The sequence below is a fragment of the Galleria mellonella genome, unplaced genomic scaffold, assembly GCF_026898425.1.
Source record: "Galleria mellonella isolate WM207_F2 unplaced genomic scaffold, CSIRO_AGI_GalMel_v1 utg146, whole genome shotgun sequence".
Classification (NCBI taxonomy): Eukaryota; Metazoa; Arthropoda; class Insecta; order Lepidoptera; family Pyralidae; genus Galleria; species Galleria mellonella.
In genome coordinates this window covers 2,518,189-2,543,229 of record NW_026441999.1, presented here as the reverse complement: position 1 = coordinate 2,543,229, position 25,041 = coordinate 2,518,189, and the positions used below count along the sequence as shown (strand labels likewise).

The 25,041-nt window shown below is 38.8% G+C and overlaps 1 protein-coding gene across 1 annotated transcript in view; it reads left to right on the top strand.

The window, feature by feature from the left end:
* Positions 1 to 25,041, top strand: part of LOC113513261 (serine/threonine-protein kinase MRCK beta) — a 71,932-nt gene that overhangs the window by 30,914 nt on the left and 15,977 nt on the right. The window contains exons 25-37 of the mRNA XM_052891975.1: positions 658 to 776; positions 7,694 to 7,800; positions 9,515 to 9,565; positions 11,048 to 11,167; positions 11,490 to 11,594; positions 12,700 to 12,870; positions 13,724 to 13,818; positions 14,153 to 14,279; positions 14,689 to 14,829; positions 16,331 to 16,541; positions 17,782 to 17,948; positions 19,660 to 19,855; positions 20,881 to 21,072. Coding sequence (XP_052747935.1) covers positions 658 to 776; positions 7,694 to 7,800; positions 9,515 to 9,565; positions 11,048 to 11,167; positions 11,490 to 11,594; positions 12,700 to 12,870; positions 13,724 to 13,818; positions 14,153 to 14,279; positions 14,689 to 14,829; positions 16,331 to 16,541; positions 17,782 to 17,948; positions 19,660 to 19,855; positions 20,881 to 21,072 — 1,802 coding nt within the window. The remainder of the gene's footprint in view (positions 1 to 657; positions 777 to 7,693; positions 7,801 to 9,514; positions 9,566 to 11,047; positions 11,168 to 11,489; positions 11,595 to 12,699; positions 12,871 to 13,723; positions 13,819 to 14,152; positions 14,280 to 14,688; positions 14,830 to 16,330; positions 16,542 to 17,781; positions 17,949 to 19,659; positions 19,856 to 20,880; positions 21,073 to 25,041) is intronic.

The window sequence follows — 25,041 nt, the reverse complement described above, 5'->3', positions numbered from 1 at the left end:
TCTTTGTGTATCATAACATTTTTTGATGGGTGAAAATGGTATGGTAACCCCGCCTGCGCTAACGGGATACGCTGGCGGGGCACCAGTGAATGGTGATTGATGAGGAGGAAAACAGGCCAGTTAGCCCATCATGATGAATTCATCAGGAATTAATCATGATAGTTTCCAGGGGGAACCGCTAGGAAGTCGACCAGGTTGGGTATATTGCTAGCAATAGGATTTCCAGTCTGTATTACTAACAATCCTTTCCCCCCTATCAAAGCATTTGACACTTCATATTTGTGTCTACATAACAATGGGAGACAGTCATGACTGATATGTATGTATGTTCTTTTCTAGAGATAACATCCTGAATCCAACAGTATAATCATAACCGTGCACATTTTACTTTATAAATTGAAAAAAAAAACTGCCCTTTTAATAAATGAACTATTTAAAAAAATATATATTGGAGCAGCGTCATTCGAGATGATATAAGAATTATAACGATCAAGCATTTAGAAAAGCATTTTCAAGCATATGGTGGAATAAAATGCTCACACATAAAACCTATAAATTTTACCTTCATTTATTTGGTCATTTAAAATGCATGTAAATAAGTCTGCCTGAATAACCATGTATTGTATTGTATTTATAAAATGTTGGCGGTGTCGACAGAGAGCTGCTGGAGAGCCGGCAGCGGCTGGAGGCGCTGGCGCACGACCTGAAGCGCAAGGAGCAGCACATCCGCGACATGCAGGCGCGCCTCGACGCGCCGCACCAGCCCGGCAACTCCTGTGAGTACGCACGCGCACGCACCACCACGCACGCACACGCACCACCACGCACCACCACGCACCACCACGCACCACCACGCACGCACACGCATACACATACATTATATATTATTATTGATTATGTTTATTTTATTTATATTCTATTTACATTGTATACCATTTTTCCTGTACCTTTTCTGTTCTCATAAATGAATTACTATCAATTGACAAATATCTGGTTTAATTATGTTTGAAAAGTGGTTAAAAATTTTTACAATTGAGTTATATTGCATTCCACATATGAAGTTCCAAGTATTACAAAATTCACTATAACGGGACATAAATAGATATTTTATGATTATAATTACTTTTTTTTTTATTTTCTCTAAGCAATGCTCAAATTCATTCGCTTGCTTATATTCTAAAATACCTCCATTACTTTATTATTATTTCATTTAAGTAATAAAAATATTATGTGTATTATTGCTCTATGTATAAACAGACAGACGACATCACATTTTTTTTACAGATTTTTCAATTGCACTTGAAATTCTAAACATTAATTTATGTTATTTGTATCTTATGCACTTAAAATATAATTTAATAGTATATTTATTTTAAAAACAATCTTATTGATATTATAAATAAGTACTATTTTTAATATTACACATATACAATTTATAGTGTTAATAATATTAACTGCTACACTATTACAGCGCACATTACATCTTAGTTTATAATATTTTTATTTAGTGCACTTTTTCTTTTTGTTTTCGTTACATGTGTCCGCACAATCTCATCCAAAACAAAAACGAAACGTTACCCCTATGTGACGTCACAATACGCACGTATCTTACCGCCCTAATGTCGAATGGATTCTGGGCTCCCACCACAAAGTCCAACGTCGTCCACGTCGGAAAAAACGAAAATAAATCTATATGAATTTATCTATTTGCCTATGCACGGCATTCACTATGGACATTAAAACGTGTTTATATTTTTAATCTGTGAAATTTTGAAATTGGAACTGTGATGCGTTATTCCAAATTGTTATTGTTGGCTGTTTTGAAATTATACAAAAAAAAAAAATATGTTGCATTGGTTTTGTTAAAATCGTTCAATATTTTGAATACCTGTGGTACAACGATCATGTATTATCTGTGGCATTTATTTAACGCGGCCTGGTACGCGGTTTATTTATGTTCTTGTGCTATTTTTTTTTACTATCTTCCTGTGTTGTGTTTTTAATATTCGTATGACAGTCCGAACTTGGTTGAGACCGTACATACCGCTGTTCATTGGTGTAACGTCATGCTTATGGGGTGTAGCTATTCTTGTGTACCATCAAATAAACGATTGATTGTAGTTTTCTCTGGTACGTAATATAAATTTAGTAACGTAAATTTATAATAAATATAGGAAAATAATGTACCAACGGTACTAACTACGTTTTATACCATTGTACCGCTCGCCATCGGCAGGGAATCCATTCTTACATCTTAGAACCAGAATGGTCATACATAGTGCGGTTTTAGAAGAGTTTCCTCCCACAGTTTTGGTCGTGGAATGATTTTTCTGCCGAGGTTTTCCCTAGAGACTATTGGTGTTACAGACGTCTATAGGCTACGGTAACCCCGTTTAACATCAGACGTGCCGTAAACGTGTTTGCCACCAAAGTAGTATAAAAATACACCACCGCTGTTTTATTGTAAATATCTTATAAAATATACATATATAAACAATGCGGTTATTAAGTCTTATATGGGAGGATTTAGTCTCAATTATTAGAGTACGTATTACAATGTATATGTAATAAAGATTCGAATATAGTGTAATCTCGTTTATACAGATTTAAATATTACCTTTTTTTTTATGAAAAATGTAATGTTCATATGATGTCATAACTTTGACAGCACCCGACGATAATCACCAAATGTGTTTAAATATTTTCTAGTCTCCATGTGTCAGTCTAGTCTAAAGTTTTACCAAAGATTTTTAATTAAAAAAAAAAAAAGAAAAAAGAACAATCAATAATACTCGACCATTCGTACTAGTCATTAGAATTTATTAATGTTTACGAATTATCAATTCATAATTTTTGTGTGTTGAATGACAAGATACAGCAATATTATATGCTCTTATGTATTGAATTATTAAATAAAATACTAAACAATTTTAGACATAATTAATTTATCGGTTTATTTAAATAAAAATCTTATTATTTTTAAACACAATGATCAGTTAATGAAATATAATATCTGTTACAAATTTATTTATTATAATTATTTGTAATTTCATTTTTATCTTTTAACTGGTAATAAAAGATCACACAAAAGTAATGAATAATAAATAAAATGTATTAAAAGATTATTTAAAACACAATGCAGGAATAAATAATTTTATGTATTTATTTTAATAGATTTTAAGTTTTTTTTTATTTTTGTTTTTTAGAGCGGGTTTAGAATCTCAGTGTTTCCTTCTAATGTTTTATTTATTAGTTTATATTTTATTTTGTTTTAAAGTTACTTTTGATCCGGTGTTTTTGATTTGAAATAATTTAAATACTAGGAGTTAAAAATATATATATAAAAAATACTTGTTATTTATATTGATATAAAAAACAACTATTTTGAAATTAATTTATTCTCAATCTGAACACCGGACCCTATATTTTTCCATAATCTAGGATTTTAAAATCTGATTTTATTTACTTATTTTTAAGCTATTTCCGGCACATTTACTCTGCATTTATGTTTTATCTGTAAGTTATACATTTCACTGTTGTAACTTTGTCAACTTTTTGTACAGTACATTTGTACATAAGTTATTAAATTCTGTTAATTTATGTGGGTATATTTATTTTTAGTTTTTACCCTTTCCAACACATCATATAATATATTGAACTAAATATTGTTTTTAATGTGAATATCGAAGCGAACTGGTCTGGAATTCTTTATATATTTAGTAAAAATAGAGTTCTGGTTGTGATGTATTTTTTTAATTTTTTTAAATCTTTTGTTTTTGTATTCAAAATTATTATTTTTTTATATTGTATTAGTTTTTTATATTTTATTTTTATTCGTCCAAATATTTTTTGCAAATTTTTTTGATTTATTGAGTAGTGGGGAAGAGGTCTAGTATCAAGTGGGATTCCTTATATTTTTAATTATAATAGAAGATATACAGAGTTCTAATTCAAAGTGTTCAAGTCTTTTTTATATTATTAACATTAGGCATTATTTAGATATTACATATTGGATAATAAATGTTACATATCGGATATTCAAACAATTTTGAGCATTAAAGTAGTAAGTTATGCGCAAGCAGCGAGGCAAGGATCCACCAAATCGTCGACATATTGGAGCGGCAAAGAAGAGAATGGTTCGTGTCTTTTACTTCAAATAGACTTAGTAGTTATCGTATGTGATTGTGCGTTTTGTTTGTCCTTGTAACATTGTCTTTTGTATAGATAAAATTAAGAAAAAATAGAACAATTTATTTCTCGGCTTGTCGCCCAATGAATGATTGGTTTAAATAAATAAATAAGACAACTATACTTTATTTCAAAAAATTAATTTGAAGTATTAACTGACTGCCAAAGATCTGTTTTTATGGTATAAGCATATATCATGCAATATATATAACGTAATGACGACTTCGTAATAGTTGTGAAGATTTGTATTATTTACATACATAATAATAAAACGTGTACGGTTTTTACCCTTGAACATTTTATCGTTTTCTTTTCACAGGTTGACTGTAACAGATCCCTCTATGGGATAAGTCCGCCATTGTATATTCAATCTTTTAATGTGTTCAATATACATAATTATACATGGATTTATAGCTAATGTAATAACAGCTAGTAAAATAAATTTGTGTTAAACCTATATTGGGAACTCTGATTGTGAGACTTAGCTCCCAAGATGGTCAGAGGCATCTAATAATACTTGTAAGTAACATTCACTTCATAGAAAATTGTTCCATAATTATGAAATATTACAGATTACAGAAGACAATGTTACAATATCAAAGAGGTGTAAGTTTTCATGAATTTAATTACCCATTTATGTGCTGCGTTCTTAGTATAACACATTTTCCGTTGATAATTGAAATTTTATTGTAAATACGAGCAAGTGTCAAGGAAAAATTGGACTTTTTATGACATTGCGGTATCACTGTTTTGCGGGTATGGAACATCTATATGTAACGAGATATTGTATTTTTATAATGTTTTACTAACAAAATAGAATATTTTAGGTGGTTTTCCATTGTTTTTATGGTTTGATATATTTTCTTAATTTATTACTTAAGATAGTATAACTTTTTTCTAATATCTTTCTTTTACGAGAAGATATCTGTTCCCAACAGTGTTTTTTTTTTTATTGTTATTATAAATTGTAACTAATCAATGTTAAAACATACTCCAAAACAGTGATGGTCGCTGGCAATTTGGCGATTTAATATTTTCAAGAGCGTTTCTTTTTTTTCTGTAAATCGCTTCGCTTCTGCTTGAGCTTGTTTGGGGTGGTATGGATGTGACAGTGAAAAAGAAAAAATAAATGGAACAAATAAATAGTAGACAAAAAAAAAGTATGGAAATGTCCATTCATAACGCCACATTATGCGCTGAGCGACATGGTTTTCTTTAACACTTGTTTGTATACGCACATAGGTTGACTAATCAGTTTTATTGTAAACCCTACGTACCATTGTACTGTAATACTAGTACAGCGAGTCGCAACATTAACGCAGCGTTTTGTTTTTTTTCCCCCTTTATTCTACGCTTCCTTTTACTTTTTTTTATATGGCCAGTTATGATTGCGATGATTTTGTTGTTAAATAAGTTTTATTAGCTATGAATTTATTGTTAATTGTGAGAATTCATAATTAATAAAACAATATACTTAGTAGAATTTTGATTATCCAAATTAAATAAAACTAGGGATATTCCGTTTAATCGAAAATCCGGATAATCGATTTCAGAGTCAAAACAATATTTTTTTTTATATTTTTTTTTTTTATGTAAAGTGTTTTACATGATGTCATTTAGATAAAAATTATGAGATATAAAGATATTCCATTACTTAATACATAATGCTATTTCTAAATTGCTAATTAGAGACGTGACAAATAAGTCCGGATAATCGAATATTCGGATAATCGATGTTCGGATAATTGAGATTCTACTGTGTTCTATTTAAGAAATGCAACATTATTTTTAATAAAAAAAAGGGTATTTTTCTATTAGCTGCCAGCAAGAGTAAGAAAACAGTAGTTATAGGTTTATAAAGTATGTTGTGATAATGTTGGCTCGTGAAATAAGGGCTTAGTTAGTATAGTCACTTGTAAGCGTCCATTGCATGTAAGTCCCAGATTTTCTTGACTAAAATATTGCTTTGTGCAATAGACAGTTGCAAAAGTGAAATAGACAAATCTCAAGATTGACAATCGATTCAATTTAAATATTTTATTGTAATCTTTAAACTATGTTAATAAATAGTATCAAAATTTAACTGTTTATATATGTTTAATATTTTTTTTTTATTCTAAAACCATTGTACTCAATAGACTATTTATTATCACTGTGATATTAGCCGTTAACTGTCCACAACAGAATATAGACTTCCCTCTTGGGCGGGTTTATCAGTAGTTGGCGGGTTGGCAACCGTAGTTTGGCTTTGGTTACAATTTAAGAGGCGACGCTGCTGTCCATCCCTCGACATTTAATTTCCCTTAGTCGCCTCTTAAGACACCTACGGGAAAGAAAGGGGTTGCCTATTCCATTCTGGAACCATAAGGCTAAGATATAAAATAGACTATTATGAGTGTTTTATAATTTGTGATTAAATGATTATGGCTTCGACATTAATTGATAGGAAAGTGTATATTAAATTTTTTGTCTACCCTGACAGGGACACTTTCATGTTGCACTTTCACTTAAAAGGGTGGGTGATTTTGTTGAGAGAGAATAAGTATTTTTTTTTATATGCGTCTATATGTATATTATTGAATTTTCTTCAATTATTCAATATATAATTGTAGCCCTTTTGCACCTGTCTATTATGTTCTTATATTAATTGTACCCACCTTTTGTACATTGTTTTGTGATGTGGTTTCGGTTGAGGTTGGGTAATGGGTTGTCACCCCGTTTTACTTAGATGCATTCAACACTGTAACGTTTATCAAAATTGTGATTGGTCTTTAAACAGAGTCGCATATGAAAAATTTGTTGCATTTGGCCTCTATTCTCAGTCATTTATGACAAATTTGTTGTTGTAGAGACCAATCCTCTATTCTCAGACGTTTATAACAAATTTGTTGCGATTGGTCTCTATTCTCAGTCATTTATGACAAATTTGTTGCGATTGGCCTCTATTTTCAGTCATGACAAATTTGTTGCGATTGGCCTCTATTCTCAGTCACTTACAACAAATTTGTTGCGATTGGCCTCTATTCTCAGTCATTTATGACAAATTTGTTGCGATTGGCCTGTATTTAGAGTCACTTATGACAAATTTGTTGCGATCGGTCTCTCGTGTATGAAAAATTTGGGCAGTCGTTTGTAAATTGTTCAGTGTTGAATGCTCTGAACTGTTGTATTTATACCTGTTATGAATTATATTTATTTTTTCATGTTAGTGTTCCGTACGTGTACTTGTAATTAATTCGTAATTTATTCATTATTTCTATACTGTATTAAAAATATAGATAAGTATACCAAATATAATAAAGGAAATGAGTTTTTTTTATTCCGTTAGTATTTACGTAACATCCGAATCAAATTTTGTCTTTTTTTCTAATGTATTTATATTTGTAATTTTGTGAAGTAATTTGGTAGTATATAACGTCCACAATTTCGTACGGAATGCTAAAAATATTTTAGTTTAAAATCAAATTTCAAATGGTTATCTTTAAAATCACATATCTAATTTCAGTCTTGGATCGGCCGTCGTCGCAGATGAGTTATCTCGACCAGTTCCTCAAAGAAGCGCCGACGGAACGACACTACGACAACGTGCCGTCGATCAACAACGAACAAAAGGTATTTTAGGTTCAAATGACAGCTTCCGTCTTGCTCTAAATACCTAATATATGTATATATATACACGCCTATAACACTTGAGTCCTCAGGAATGGCAACGCATGGGGGGTATCATGGGCAAAACAGTATACTCTGTTATGTCCATGGTACTTCTCATGTTTATAGGTGACGGTTACCACTTTCTATCAGTGGGCCGTCAGCTTGTTTGCCATTCTAAGTTGCATAAAAAAATTATTTAATTAAGCATTTTAACTGCAGACAAAGTGTAAAGCAGTTGGCACTAAGAATATTTATTGTCTGTGTAACTATTTACTTGAAATAAATTTAAAAAAAAAAGTATTCTGATATTTGTTCACTAACTTGTATAGAGACTTATAATTTTTCTACGTACAAAATGTGTCAGATTCTTTTGTGAATTAAACGGTTGTGTTCAGTTTTAAATGTTGCTGTACGCGTAAGTGGTGTGAAGGTTTAAATTTTTAATGTCACTAATCATGGTAATAGGACATTTATTTCATGTAACAAATTAGTGTAAGAATACATCAATTAATTTTTGTTTTTATATTTTGGTTTTGTGTCAAAAGAAACTGTAATTTTTTTTTTATATAACTTGAAATTACAGTCCACCTTACTATAAATAGTAGCCGTCGTCTACGGGAGGGGGGGGGGCTGTTAATAATTAGGCCCTATTGTTGGTTATGTGTCCTGTTAGGTCGACCTCTATCCAGATCCTCCTGGAAACCGTCACGATTGATTTATTGTTGAATTCATCATGATGGGCTAACTGACTTGCTTCATCCTCACCTATCATCCTTCACTGGTGCCCCGCTATTGTTTACTGTTAGCGTAGGTTGCGCTATAATCCCATTATTATCCAATAAAAGAAACCGTCCCCTACGGGCATGTACAGTACTAAAAATGTCACAGGAGTCTGACGAAGAGCACCAGTAAGAGATGATAGATGAAGATGAAAGCAGGTCAGTTGGCCAATCGTGATGAATTCAAGAATTAACCACGATAGTTTCCAAGATAATCCACATGGAGGTCAACCTGATAAGAGGGCATGTTAGATCCCCAACAATCCTTTATGGATTAATGCCCCTATATTTATTAATTTCACTGTTACATTTCATTATTCAAATTGAAACAGCCTTACAAACATATATATATATATATATATACGTTGGCAGAAACACGAGTGAGATGGAGATAATAATTTACTCTGTAAAGTCCAGTGTATTTTAAACCGACTTCCAAAAGAGGAGGTTCTCAATTCGGTTGTATATTTTTTTTATGATTGCTACCTCATAACTCCGTCAGTTGTAAGCCGATTTGAAAAAAATCTTTTTTTTATCTGAAAGGAAATACTTACAGATTGTAAATTTGTAAATATTGATAAATTTTACAAAAATCTGTTCAGTAGTTTAATTTAAAGGTCTAAATAACTGGTTTTGTCACAATTGAAGTTGCTTTCTTATTTCTGTGGCAAAATTTTTAATTATTTACGTTTGAGATAGTTCGCTACCACATTTCATGCAGTGACTTATCAGATTTCAAATAAAGAAAAATAATATTGACTAATACCTGTTAGGTAATTTAGAAAGTATAAACGTGATATAAATTAATTGATGTATTTCTTCGCTATGTAAAATAACAGTACGTCATTTTGCTTTTGTTTCTTTTTTTTTTGCGAAATTTTCTGTTTCCCGCACAGATGTCGCCGCAGTATCGTTACAGAAATGCGCAGTATTGTTGCAATGCTAAGGTTTGTTTTAATTTTATTTTTATTTACGCTTTTTAATTTGCTTTTCTGTGTTAACTTTTAACATTTTCTTTTAATCTTTCAACACATTTGCATTCATTAGTAACAAATCATATCTTGCGATTTCGACGTTTCCGTTTAGATAAAACTTATACTTAATTTATTTTATTAAATAATTAATTTATTAAGTAACAGTAAACATCTCGTCTTTTAAAATGTAATAAGTCAAGCTGTCTCTTGGACAGATGTAAGATCAGTATCGCCCTGATATTTATACAGGGTGGAAGGGGACAGGTTGGCCAAAACGAAAACAGCTGATTCAGATGAATGGTCTGAATCAGATGGCAGATTATTTTCTCACCGGGAATGCACCACAACCAGCCATATAATTAACGATTCTTAGTTTTGACGCCGCGCAATGTATTCGAAATTTTACTACAATGCGGGCTCAATAGCGCTTCGTCGTAGGTAGTTTTCGTACGCTTATGACGTTGACCTTGGCTGATTCCGCGTTTCGCGGTAGGATTTTAGTAAAATTATTGCATTATTGTTTGTTTCGGTATTTCATAGTATTTCATTCTAAAATATTAATATTTCTTTATATTATGACAATGTCGTAGTTTACATAATTTTAAATGAAAAAAAAATCAGAAAAAAATATTGAAATTTAAAATATTGAAAAGTATATCTATTGGATTTTCAGATTTTTTATATTCAGAATAATGGTCTGAATTCACTGTTATAGTTTTTGCCAAATTGCCCCTTATAACCTGTATATTAAGTTCCTCGATATTGAGGGCTAAAGAAAGGTTATAAATATTTCTATATAGCCCATACCCGTCAAATGTATATATTTATTTCGTTCGAGTTCTTCGTATATCTATTGTTGGGCCAGTACATACATATTGTAACTACAATATATATATTTATTAAAATAGCCATTTCTATATTAGTGACCCCAACTGGCTATGTTTGTTTACAATGACAATTAAAAATTACAAATCTTAACAATCATTGTGATATATTAGTTTTATTATTTGTTTTATTTTTAAATTAATTTAAATTTAATAGAAGTGATTTGAAATGTTAGGTGTCATCAAATTAATGAAAATTATTAATATTTTTATTCATTTAATAACATATAATAGTTTAATAATTTGATTCTATTTTAATATTTTTTATGTTAAACACAAAAAATGCTGTGGTTACCTCTAAATATAAGAACATTTAGGTGTAATCCACTAGTGTTTTGTATTGAAATGTTTTGCTGTATCCTATGTTGGCGATCGTATAAATAAATAAATAACACAATACCAGCGTCGTAGCAATTCTCAGCATGTGTATTAAAAAAATGACGAGTGTTGTTCACATTGGCAATTGGCAATGTGTAATTTTTCTTATTTTAAAATTGTAAATTAATGTGTTTTATCTATATAATAATAAAGTTTAATTCATTCGTCAATGTATTCGTATATATGTTTGCAGATGATGTACGGGTCGCAGCAGTCGGCGGCTTTAAGCGGGTCGGTAGAGTCGCAAGACGAGTTGGAGGGGAGAGCTGCCTCTCCGGCCTCCAGCAAGAGTTCGCCCAGCGAAATGTCTACAGTGAGTGATACAATACTTACTCACTCGGATATGAATAGATAGATAGATAATTTATTTACATTACTTACAGCATACAAATTACAATATATACACATAATACACAGCAAAAGAGATAAAAGAATGAAAATAAAAAAAAATTATCATGGATATCATAGGATATCATGGGCGAAACAGTATACTCTGTTATGTCCATGGTACTGCTCATGTCTATAGGCGACGGTTACCACTTTCCATCAGGTGGGCCGTCAGCTTGTTTGTCATTTTAAATTCTATAAAAAAATAGGTTTAATAAATATTATTATTTGTATTTTACATTCCACAGGATCCATCAATAGGTCCTGCCGTGCCGGGCAAACAGAAGCTTCACCAATTCCTCGTGAGAACGTTCAGCAGTCCGACCAAATGCAACCACTGTACTTCGCTTATGGTATGTGCTTTTACATAGGTACTACGCTAGCTAATACGCTTATATATTATCATGTGGTCCCGGCATTGATTGGGCCACCCCTTCTTTTCCTGTGAGTGTCGTAACAGGCGACTAAAGGAACATAATGGTCGAGGAATGGGCAGCAACGTCCCTCTAAAAACATCACCAAAGCCTAATTGCGGTTGCCAATCCGACTGTTATGTGTGGTAATTACTGATGAAACTCCACTAATGGGGCAGGCCTATGTTTTTTTTTGATGGATGAAAATGATATGGTAACCCCGCCTGCGCTAACGGGATACGCTGGCGGAGCACCTGTGAAGGGTGATAGATGAGAATGAAAACAGGCCAGTTAGCCCATCATAATAAATTCATTAAAAATTAACCATGATAGTTTCCAGGGGGAACCGCGAGGAGGTCGACCTGGTTGGGCATATTGCTAGTAATTAGGATTCTCAGTCTCCATTACTAACAATCCCTTTCCCCCCCGGAGGCCTATGTTCAGCAGTGGACGGTTAACGGCTGAATTGATAATAATAAATACATTCTACTGGTTACCTTTGCATTCCAGTCTAATAACTCATAGAGGATACCAATAACTCTAGCACTTTATAAGTTACAAGTACATACTTGTGATGTAAAAGAAAAATGGAGTCGTTGCAATAAATCAAAATATTTATTTCTTAGTTATAAAGGGAATTTTGATAATGTACAAATAGCTCAATAAATAATATAATAATAGTATAATATATATAAATAATATAAAAATAGTCGTTATAATTTGTCGTCACTATCTGATCGATTTGGTAGAAATAAATCAATAATATCGATTCAGTGCAACGACGAAGTATAAAAATTGTCGATGATCCCAGACTTGCAAGCAGTATCGAACCCGATACGACTTAATCTTAGGAGAGATTTTGCCTCACACCGCGTGTTCTACCGCTTGTACAACGGATACCATACAACAATACGATACCATACAATTATTTCTGTGTGAAAAGAAATGTTCAATTGTTTGAAAGTGGGTTTTCAACCGACTTAAAAGAAAGTAGGAGTGTTTGAATTGGATCGCACTGAGAGTAGCGGCGGTGTGGCGGGCGCAGATCGGGCTGACGCGGCAGGGCGTGGTGTGCGAGACGTGCGGGCTGTGCGTGCACACGCGCTGCTGCGCGCGCGTGGCGCCGCGCTGCCCGCTGCCGGCCGAGCGCGAGCGCCGCCCGCTGGGCATCGACCCCGCGCGCGGGCAGGGCACCGCCTACGAGGGCTACGTCAAGGTACCTCCGCACCTTCTTCACAGTATCTACTAAGTAATCCTCCTCGCATACCTTACATTACATTACCTTATATATACATATATATTCTATTTAAGAGCTGCACTATTGTCGGTGGAGCTCTTGCCACTCACTACGATTTTCAGCGAGTCTCTTCACCTCATGATACGACACGACACCAACTCCTTCCTTGATCTGCCTGATGTAACTATGCCTCGGTATCTCTCTTCCCCTCCTTCTTTCTATCTTACCTTCTATTATAATGTTCATAAGTTCGTCGTGTCGTATCAAGTGTCTCATCATTTTTCCCCTTCTGTCCTCAATAGTTCTAATAATTTGTCTTTTTTCTTTAACCCTAAGCAGGACCTCGTCATCGCTAATTCGATATATATATATATATATATATATATATATATAGCGACCGTTCTAGTAATAACACTGCGATGATATAGATTAAGATGCACCCATCGTAACAATTTTACTACAAGTGTAATAATCGACTAATATTTCTTTCTAATCTATATAGAATAAATATATGAACGTATTTATTTTTATAGCAAAACGTGCAGCCTCATTCAATCAATACATAGTCAAATTACATCTATGTTGAGTTCTTAAATAGTTTTTTACAATTGCATAATTGCACAATCGATAAATTTTTATATATGCAAAAAAATTATTATTATTACAATAATTAATATCCATATAATCTCTCTCTCTCTCTCAGAAAAATATCTTTTTTTTATACATTCTTATTCAACAACTCTACAGTATTTACTGTTGTTTTTTGTTTAAACTATTGAATAATTTGTTTAAACTATTGAGTTTAAACAAATTTAATCTTTTCTGTTTTTAGGTACCAAAACCCGGAGGTGTGAAGAAAGGTTGGATGAGACAGTTTGTAGTCGTGTGCGACTTTAAACTGTTTTTGTACGATATATCACAAGATAGGTGAGAATTTATTAGTTAACACATATGACATTATTGACGTGTAATACATGGTTAAAAATAGTGATTAATATAGTTCTATTTTTTTGGTCCTTCGAGCCGGATTAGAAACAAACCTTTGATTAATCGAAGGAATTTCTGGAATTACTAAACCAATCAAAAAATATTTCTCTAATAGTTGCATTATCTCCGAGGCTATGTTTGCTTGCCAGCTTACTATCTCTTGCCTCATTCATTTTTATAATTACCCTCATACATGCATCCGGTTACGCCACTAGTCTAACTGTTAGAATACTCCCTTAAAAGGATCTTTTTAACTGTATGTTCTTGTGTACAGGAATGCTTTACCATCGGTTTGCGTAAGTCAAGTACTGGACATGCGTGACCCCGAGTTCAGTGTGACGTCAGTCAAGGAGTCTGACGTCATACACGCCAATAAAAGGGATATACCGTGCATATTTAGGGTGAGTATATACATTTACAGGGTGGAAAATGGCCAGGTTGGCCTAAACGAAAACAACTGATTCAGATAAATAGTCTGAATGAGATGGCAGATTATTTTCCCACTGGAAATGTACCACAACCATCCATATAATTAACGATTCTTAGTTTTGAAGCCGCGCAATCTATTTGAAATTTTACAATGAAATATCAATAACTATAAAAAATTTAGCGATACTATATGTCCAACTATTATCGTTATGTCACAATAACCACTTTTTAAAATGTTGTAAAAATGTCCATCCGTACGAAGTCGGGACGGGCCGGTAGTGTAAAATATATATTTGTATGCGTACTATGATTAATTTATTTTATATTTTGGTTTATATTCTTGTTAATATATTTTTAATCGAATTCTGTATTAATATTCAGATATCAACATCTCAATTGGAAGGCGGCAAGCGTTCACACACGTTGATGCTGGCGGAATCGGAGTCGGAGAAAACAAAATGGGTGGTGGCCCTCAGCGAGCTGCATAGAATACTCAAAAGGAATAATCTGCCAGACAAATATGTAAGATATTTATTTATCGACTCTTTACTGGTCACATTACAAAAACATGTCAAGTATAAATGGCGGGCTTAATGCTGTATAGATATATGCTGTTTCACCAGAGCGAGACTTTGTACAAAAGTCGATTGCTTGGGTACCTCTGTCTCATTCGTGTTTCTACCGTGAAGCAATTGTGTGTCCATGGCTGTGTTTTGGTTTGAAGGGTGGGATATGGCGTGAATTTACAGGGTACAGAGGAATAACACCTGAGTCCTCAGGAATGGCAATGCATGGGGGGTATCATGGGCGAAACAGTACTCTGTTATGTCCATGGTACTGCTGATGTCTATAGGCGAAGGTTATCACTTTCCATCAGGTGGGCCGTCAGCTTGTTTGCTATTCTAAGTTGTATAAAAAAAATCTCTACTACTCAATTTATTTTATTAGAAAAGGATTTTGAATTTATGTGGTATATAAATTTTCTTACAAAATACGACTCACTAGAGTGATTGTGTGATATAATACAGGGAATAAAAAATAGTTATAATTAAAAATTACTATTATTATATTTATTTATATGATGTTTATTATTAATTAATTATTTAAATGCAATTATGCCCGTGTTCAAAAGTCGCAAAATAATATAATACACTAATAAAAAAAAAATGAAAGGATCGAAAAAAAATTAAAATTTTTAAATGAGTTATAGGCTGTAACTTAGAGAAAAATCATCGTAGAAACATTTTTAAAAATACAAATTGTAGCTCTAAGTGTCTAGTTTTTGGATCTAAAATGTATAGTATTGTATCTATAATATAATTATAGATATATATATATAATTTTGAAAAAACCACAGACCAAAAAGTTAAAAAAAAATTTTGATTTTTTTTTACGTCTATGGTCTTTAAATTTTTGTTTTTATATAATCACTCTATGGACTTGTTTATTCAGCTTCAAATTCCTTTTTTTAAATCCTCGATACCATCATTTTTCGCGGAGATATCGGACTTTGAATGGAAAAGGATAATTTTGTTTTTGATTAACAATATTTTTGTAACTAATGATTGCATAGAAAGATGAAGATGGGTTTTGGAAACTTGAATAAATTTTCTACAAGAATAAGCCTTTATTTTTTGAAAAATTTTTTTCTTCATTCTTGACATGTTTTTGAAAATGCAACAAAAATAGGGCTTTTGGTGGTTTTTTGCAAAGTAAAGGGCTAAATCGAAAATATTGAGGATACCCCTAATGTTAAGTGTGCCTCTTACAGTTCAAGATACCCACGAAACTTCCACAAAGTTTCTATTTAATCCATTCAGCCGTTTCTTTGTTTTACTCGATAAAATTTAAAAAAAAATTGAATGATCACATTTTTCGTACTAACAAAGCTGATAATTAAAAAAAAAATAAAAAATAAAATCTCGGCTATTTATTTGCATATTTTGATTGTAAACAGCGTGTAAAAATATTAAGATTGTGTGTGTGTGTGTGTGTGTGTGTGTATGGACGCGACGCTCGGCAGGTGTACAGCGCGTGCGTGGTGGCGGAGGGCGGCGCGGCGGCGGCGGCGCTGCGCGGCGCGGCGGCGGCGGCCGTGCTGGAGCGCGCGCGCGTCGTGGTGGCCGGCGACGCGGGGCTGGCGCTGCTCGACCTGCAGCGCGCCAGCCTCACGCCGCGCCGCCACCTCGCGCCCGTGCACGCGCTGCGCTACGTCGCCGCCGAGCACCTGCTCGGTACGTACACACCCACACCACACTCACACGACACCTCGCACCACTTGCACTTGTCGGTGGTTCCAGCCACCTCTATCCCAGGCCATATCCTTTATCTCCCTATACGACATGACGCCTAGTGTTACCTTTAACTCTCCCATGTAGTTAATCGCTACACTACGAGCACTAAATAAACCACCAATAGCTTCTCACAACTAGAAACTATATAGATACAAAGCAACAAAAATAGGAGTTAACAATAAAAAAAAAAAATTCAAACAAACAAGAGGAACGAAAACAAAAAAAAAATTATGTTAAATTATTTGCAAGAATTTGATTAAAATATGGCCTTGTCCATACAATAGCTATTCAAACTGACTATGAATTAAAAATTGCCTACTCAGTTGGTCTCTCACTGATATTATATTTTTCGAAAATAAATCTATATTAAGAGTTTTAGAAATAGTATTAAAGTTGTTGCTATTGAAAGACCGGTACAATTTTACTTTTATATTTTTTTTTTTGATGGGTGAAAATGAAACGGTAACTCCACTTGCGCTAACGGGATACGCTGGCGAAGCACCAGTGAAGGATGATAGATGAGAATGAAAACAGGCCAGTTAGCCCATCATGATGAATTCATCAGGAATTAACCATAATAGTTTCCAAGGGGAACCGCAATGAGATTTGTGTATGTTGCTAGCAATAGGATTCTCAGTCTCCATTACTAACGATCCCTTTCTCCCTAAATAAATATTTAGATCTTTAAAAAGTTTTATATTTAATAATAATAAATTACCACCAATTAATAACTAAGACGAAAAGAAATTGTTAAAAATCGTGAATTATGCTGTATTATAATTATTAATGTCCAATTTACTCATGTTTTAAATGCGGAAATACCCGACTAGTTTCAAAATTAATAGGATCTCTTATTCATAATACATATATACAAGCTCATGAATAAGGGCTCCCAATGATTACGAAACTAGCCAAGTATCCCCGAATTTAAAACATGAGTAAACCCGACATAAATAGTTACAATACATTTTTTCGTTATCATTGCTGTTTCTGTAATAATAATAAAAAAATTATATATAAAAACAAAATACCAAACGTTGCTGTGTTATTCCATCTGTTCAGATGCTGTTAATTATATCACTACTATTTTTCACATGTTCAGGCTATTAAAACTAGTTTCGTGAAAATAATTAGATTTAACTAGTTTTTGTTTCTAATTAACGGTTGTATCTGTTCACAGTTGTGATAGCTGGTCGCGGACGACACGTGCGATTAGTGCCCATCCGCGCTCTAGAATGTTCCGAGGTGGAGTGCGTCAAGTTAGCGGAGTCCAAAGGTGCGGTAGACATCGCCACCGGGGAACTTACGGGCAATACCATGGGTTTCGCTGTCGTCTGCAAGCGGCAGGTACATACTTTATATACAGGCCTTTATAGTTAGGGTGACCATAAGCTATATTCGTATATAGGTAGGTTCACCATTGATTTTGCATAAATCAGACTAATTTTTAAGCTATTGTATAGCTTTTATCGCGGGCCTTGAGCGCGGAGACCGAATGTAAAAATTCCGTAACGGAAATGGACCCTAACACCCCCCACTCTTACGGCGGCAGAGCGGTGCGAGAACGGAAGCCGTGCATCGTCTAACGTCGTTTCAGTTCGGCAGACTTCGGTACGGTGTTTGTGTGCGTGCGAGTAGACGTATACGTGTAGACTAGCCGCTGACTGCTCATAACTGATTCTATCTCTTTTATTAGATACAATGCTAGGTGAGACAGCGTGCTTTTTGCGAGCTGCTCCGGAATTGGACGAATACGTAAGCAGCTGTTGTGAGAATGTATATAGGTATCTATCATCTATGTCCAACAGTGAATAGCTGTACGCATAAAATTTGTGTATAAAGTGTTAAATATGAATAAACAAAGTGCATTTATTAATGAAGAAAGTAATGAAAAAACAGTGAAATAAAATGAGTGAGTACTCTATATAAATACATTTTATTTATTATCACAAATGCAGTGTTTTTGTTTTTGAATTTATATATAATACTGCTATAAAAATACATAACCTAAATTTTGGATTTTGAAATGAGCGATTTTAAAAGTAGCCCTCTTTTATACACATAAACACACACCCATATAGTTAAAATACTGCATAAATAAAATAAATAAATAATTATAAAATTGCATAAGTTGATAAAAAATGCTATACAATAGCTTTACCGCGGCAGTCCCCGACTGCCACACGTCTTTTTTTTATACAGAATAATTATAAGTTATTTTTATATACAGGTTGACTATACGTTGATTTTATATACAGAGTGATCATAAGTTGTCTTTGTATACAGAGTGACCTTAAGTTGCCTTTGTATACAGAGTGACCTTAAGTTGCCTTTGTATACAGAGTGACCATGAGCTGCCTTTGTATACAGAGTGACCATAGGTTGATTTTATATACAAAGTGATCATAAGTTGTCTTTGTATATAGAGTGACCTTAAGATGTCTTTGTATACAAAGTAACCATAAGTTGCCTTTGTATACAGAGTGACCATAGGTTGATTTTATATACAGAGTGATCATAAGTTGTCTTTGTATACAGAGTGACCATAAGCTGCCTTTGTATACAGAGTGACCATAAATTGATTTTATATACAGGTTGATCATAGGTTGTCTTTGTATACAGAGTGACCATAAGTTGCCTTTGTATACAGAGTGACCTTAAGTTGCCTTTGTATACAGAGTGACCATAAGCTGCCTTTGTATACAGAGTGACTATAAGCTGCCTTTGTATACAGAGTGACCATAGGTTGATTTTATATACAAAGTAATCATAAGTTGTCTTTGTATACAGAGTGACCTTAAGATGTCTTTGTATACAAAGTAACCATAAGTTGCCTTTGTATACAGGTGACCTTAAATTGCCTTTGTATATAGGTTGATTTTAAGTTGCCTTTGTATACAGAGTAATCATAAGTTGCCTTTGTATATAGATTGACCTTAAATTGCCTTTGTATACAGGTGACCATAAGATTCCTTTGTATATAGAGTGATCTTTAGTTGCCTTTGTATACAGGCTGTTGTTGTATTAGTATAGAATATTTGTTATGAATTGTCGTCAGAACTCGTACGTAGTGAACGTGTACGAAATAACGCGGACGGCGGCCCGCCGCTGCCGCATCGCAGAGCTGCGGGCGCCGGGCGCCGTGCACTGCGTGCAGCTGACGCGCGGCCGCCTGCTGCTCGGCTACCGCGGCGGCTTCGCGGCGCACTGCCTGCCCGACCCGCGCCGCCCCGGCAGCGACCAGCCCGCCGTCTGTGAGTGCCGTCTCTTGTGATACTGCCACAGTCATACTTCAGTATCATTGTCCTAGTGTAATATAGTATCTTGCTACTACTATTTTTATAAAGAAATCCTCTGTTGTCAGAGATTATAAAGATAGATACTCTTTATTGTTTCCTTCAAAAGATTACAATAGTAAACTTATTATAGATACAAACAATTATAACAAATAATCACAGTGAGAAAACAATGGGCGACCTTATCGCTAGAAGCGATCTCTTCCAGGCAATTTTTGGATACAGAGGAGTAATTATAAACAGTTTGATATATATTTTTAAAAGCATAAAGCAAGTAACAATAAGTTTTTAATGGTTCAAAAATGAATTTGAAATTTCATCGTCAAATTATTTTTAAATATAATAATAATAGAGAATGTTTGATATGTCAATTATTTGTCAATGACAAATTTTAAATTACTACATTATTTTCTCAAACATGCTTGGAAATGTAAGCATAATTTTAACAATTTTTTTTTCGAGATAAATCAAAATTGCCGTACTGGCCAGATACATGCGGGCAGCGGCCGGCAAGTTGTATGAAAATCCATATCTGTCGTGTCGCGGCCAGATAAATTACTATGTAAACTCATATCTGTTCGGTTATTTAAAAATGGAACGACCTTTTACTTCGAAACATGGCTACCAAGGAGGTAACTAATAAAAGGTTTTATTTAAATTTCTAACTGGCTTGCAAATAGAAAGCTGTTTATTGAAAAAAAAAAAAAGGAACATTATGGCACGTGAAAAATTATTATTATTCGTTATTCGTCATTGAACTTAAAAAGTAAAATTGTGTTTTTGATTTCCGCGCATTGTTTGAGAAAAGTACTATACAAGCCTTGGTCACAACTAGACATTGATGGACTCACGTACGTGTGCCTCGGCTACGCCTCGGCCCACATTTGCACGTTCGTCCATCAATGCCTCAGTTGTTGGCCGCTGCAGTAATGTACTAATATTGGACACAGTTTATGTAGAAAACGGGCATATAACATTTGCAGCGGTGGTGCACCCCGAGAACCAAGTGAGCGTGTTCCTGGCGCACTCGGGCGCGCGGCCGCTGGCGGTGGCGGGCGTGCCGCGCTGCGCAGACTCGCTGCTGGTGTTCAGCTCGCTCGCCATCTACGTCGACCGCGCCGGCCTGCGCGCGCGCGACACCGAGCTCATGTACACCGCGCACCCCACCCACCACGGTCAGTCGCTACTCGCTACTCGCTACTCGCTACTCGCTGCGCAGACTCGCTGCTGGTGTTCAGCTCGCTCGCCATCTACGTCGACCGCGCCGGCCTGCGCGCGCGCGACACCGAGCTCATGTACACCGCGCACCCCACCCACCACGGTCAGTCGCTACTCGCTACTCGCTACTCGCTGCGCAGACTCGCTGCTGGTGTTCAGCTCGCTCGCCATCTACGTCGACCGCGCCGGCCTGCGCGCGCGCGACACCGAGCTCATGTACACCGCGCACCCCACCCACCACGGTCAGTCGCTACTCGCTACTCGCTACTCGCTACTCGCTGCGCAGACTCGCTGCTGGTGTTCAGCTCGCTCGCCATCTACGTCGACCGCGCCGGCCTGCGCGCGCGCGACACCGAGCTCATGTACACCGCGCACCCCACCCACCACGGTCAGTCGCTACTCGCTACTCGCTACTCGCTGCGCAGACTCGCTGCTGGTGTTCAGCTCGCTCGCCATCTACGTCGACCGCGCCGGCCTGCGCGCGCGCGACACCGAGCTCATGTACACCGCGCACCCCACCCACCACGGTCAGTCGCTACTCGCTACTCGCTACTCGCTACTCGCTGCGCAGACTCGCTGCTGGTGTTCAGCTCGCTCGCCATCTACGTCGACCGCGCCGGCCTGCGCGCGCGCGACACCGAGCTCATGTACACCGCGCACCCCACCCACCACGGTCAGTCGCTACTCGCTACTCGCTACTCGCTGCGCAGACTCGCTGCTGGTGTTCAGCTCGCTCGCCATCTACGTCGACCGCGCCGGCCTGCGCGCGCGCGACACCGAGCTCATGTACACCGCGCACCCCACCCACCACGGTCAGTCGCTACTCGCTACTCGCTACTCGCTACTCGCTGCGCAGACTCGCTGCTGGTGTTCAGCTCGCTCGCCATCTACGTCGACCGCGCCGGCCTGCGCGCGCGCGACACCGAGCTCATGTACACCGCGCACCCCACCCACCACGGTCAGTCGCTACTCGCTACTCGCTACTCGCTACTCGCTGCGCAGACTCGCTGCTGGTGTTCAGCTCGCTCGCCATCTACGTCGACCGCGCCGGCCTGCGCGCGCGCGACACCGAGCTCATGTACACCGCGCACCCCACCCACCACGGTCAGTCGCTACTCGCTACTCGCTACTCGCTGCGCAGACTCGCTGCTGGTGTTCAGCTCGCTCGCCATCTACGTCGACCGCGCCGGCCTGCGCGCGCGCGACACCGAGCTCATGTACACCGCGCACCCCACCCACCACGGTCAGTCGCTACTCGCTACTCGCTACTCGCTACTCGCTGCGCAGACTCGCTGCTGGTGTTCAGCTCGCTCGCCATCTACGTCGACCGCGCCGGCCTGCGCGCGCGCGACACCGAGCTCATGTACACCGCGCACCCCACCCACCACGGTCAGTCGCTACTCGCTACTCGCTACTCGCTACTCGCTGCGCAGACTCGCTGCTGGTGTTCAGCTCGCTCGCCATCTACGTCGACCGCGCCGGCCTGCGCGCGCGCGACACCGAGCTCATGTACACCGCGCACCCCACCCACCACGGTCAGTCGCTACTCGCTACTCGCTACTCGCTGCGCAGACTCGCTGCTGGTGTTCAGCTCGCTCGCCATCTACGTCGACCGCGCCGGCCTGCGCGCGCGCGACACCGAGCTCATGTACACCGCGCACCCCACCCACCACGGTCAGTCGCTACTCGCTACTCGCTACTCGCTGCGCAGACTCGCTGCTGGTGTTCAGCTCGCTCGCCATCTACGTCGACCGCGCCGGCCTGCGCGCGCGCGACACCGAGCTCATGTACACCGCGCACCCCACCCACCACGGTCAGTCGCTACTCGCTACTCGCTACTCGCTACTCGCTGCGCAGACTCGCTGCTGGTGTTCAGCTCGCTCGCCATCTACGTCGACCGCGCCGGCCTGCGCGCGCGCGACACCGAGCTCATGTACACCGCGCACCCCACCCACCACGGTCAGTCGCTACTCGCTACTCGCTACTCGCTGCGCAGACTCGCTGCTGGTGTTCAGCTCGCTCGCCATCTACGTCGACCGCGCCGGCCTGCGCGCGCGCGACACCGAGCTCATGTACACCGCGCACCCCACCCACCACGGTCAGTCGCTACTCGCTACTCGCTACTCGCTACTCGCTGCGCAGACTCGCTGCTGGTGTTCAGCTCGCTCGCCATCTACGTCGACCGCGCCGGCCTGCGCGCGCGCGACACCGAGCTCATGTACACCGCGCACCCCACCCACCACGGTCAGTCGCTACTCGCTACTCGCTACTCGCTGCGCAGACTCGCTGCTGGTGTTCAGCTCGCTCGCCATCTACGTCGACCGCGCCGGCCTGCGCGCGCGCGACACCGAGCTCATGTACACCGCGCACCCCACCCACCACGGTCAGTCGCTACTCGCTACTCGCTACTCGCTACTCGCTGCGCAGACTCGCTGCTGGTGTTCAGCTCGCTCGCCATCTACGTCGACCGCGCCGGCCTGCGCGCGCGCGACACCGAGCTCATGTACACCGCGCACCCCACCCACCACGGTCAGTCGCTACTCGCTACTCGCTACTCGCTACTCGCTGCGCAGACTCGCTGCTGGTGTTCAGCTCGCTCGCCATCTACGTCGACCGCGCCGGCCTGCGCGCGCGCGACACCGAGCTCATGTACACCGCGCACCCCACCCACCACGGTCAGTCGCTACTCGCTACTCGCTACTCGCTACTCGCTGCGCAGACTCGCTGCTGGTGTTCAGCTCGCTCGCCATCTACGTCGACCGCGCCGGCCTGCGCGCGCGCGACACCGAGCTCATGTACACCGCGCACCCCACCCACCACGGTCAGTCGCTACTCGCTACTCGCTACTCGCTACTCGCTGCGCAGACTCGCTGCTGGTGTTCAGCTCGCTCGCCATCTACGTCGACCGCGCCGGCCTGCGCGCGCGCGACACCGAGCTCATGTACACCGCGCACCCCACCCACCACGGTCAGTCGCTACTCGCTACTCGCTACTCGCTGCGCAGACTCGCTGCTGGTGTTCAGCTCGCTCGCCATCTACGTCGACCGCGCCGGCCTGCGCGCGCGCGACACCGAGCTCATGTACACCGCGCACCCCACCCACCACGGTCAGTCGCTACTCGCTACTCGCTACTCGCTGCGCAGACTCGCTGCTGGTGTTCAGCTCGCTCGCCATCTACGTCGACCGCGCCGGCCTGCGCGCGCGCGACACCGAGCTCATGTACACCGCGCACCCCACCCACCACGGTCAGTCGCTACTCGCTACTCGCTACTCGCTGCGCAGACTCGCTGCTGGTGTTCAGCTCGCTCGCCATCTACGTCGACCGCGCCGGCCTGCGCGCGCGCGACACCGAGCTCATGTACACCGCGCACCCCACCCACCACGGTCAGTCGCTACTCGCTACTCGCTACTCGCTGCGCAGACTCGCTGCTGGTGTTCAGCTCGCTCGCCATCTACGTCGACCGCGCCGGCCTGCGCGCGCGCGACACGGAGTCATGTACACCGCGCACCCCACCCACCACGGTCAGTCGCTACTCGCTACTCGCTACTCGCTGCGCAGACTCGCTGCTGGTGTTCAGCTCGCTCGATAAACTATACATTTTTTCAGTTTTCACAACTCTTTAAATTCTTTTTTAAACAGATAGTAATATTTTCAATCTAACGCTGTACATATGTTATTATTAATAGACTTAAAAAATGATAAGACTCTCTAATTTTGTTGTATTTTTTTAATTATTTCTCCGTCAGTTCTAAAGCAGTTTTTTTTTATTTATATTTTTTATTTACTTACAGTTACAGTGGTCCCATTGAAATTTTTAAATTTTAATCGATTCATTAGTTTAGTTTTCAGATCAAAATTACTGGTTTTGTTACAATTGAAATCGGTATTTTTCTTTTGTGGTACACAATCTTTTCTTTGTATTTTA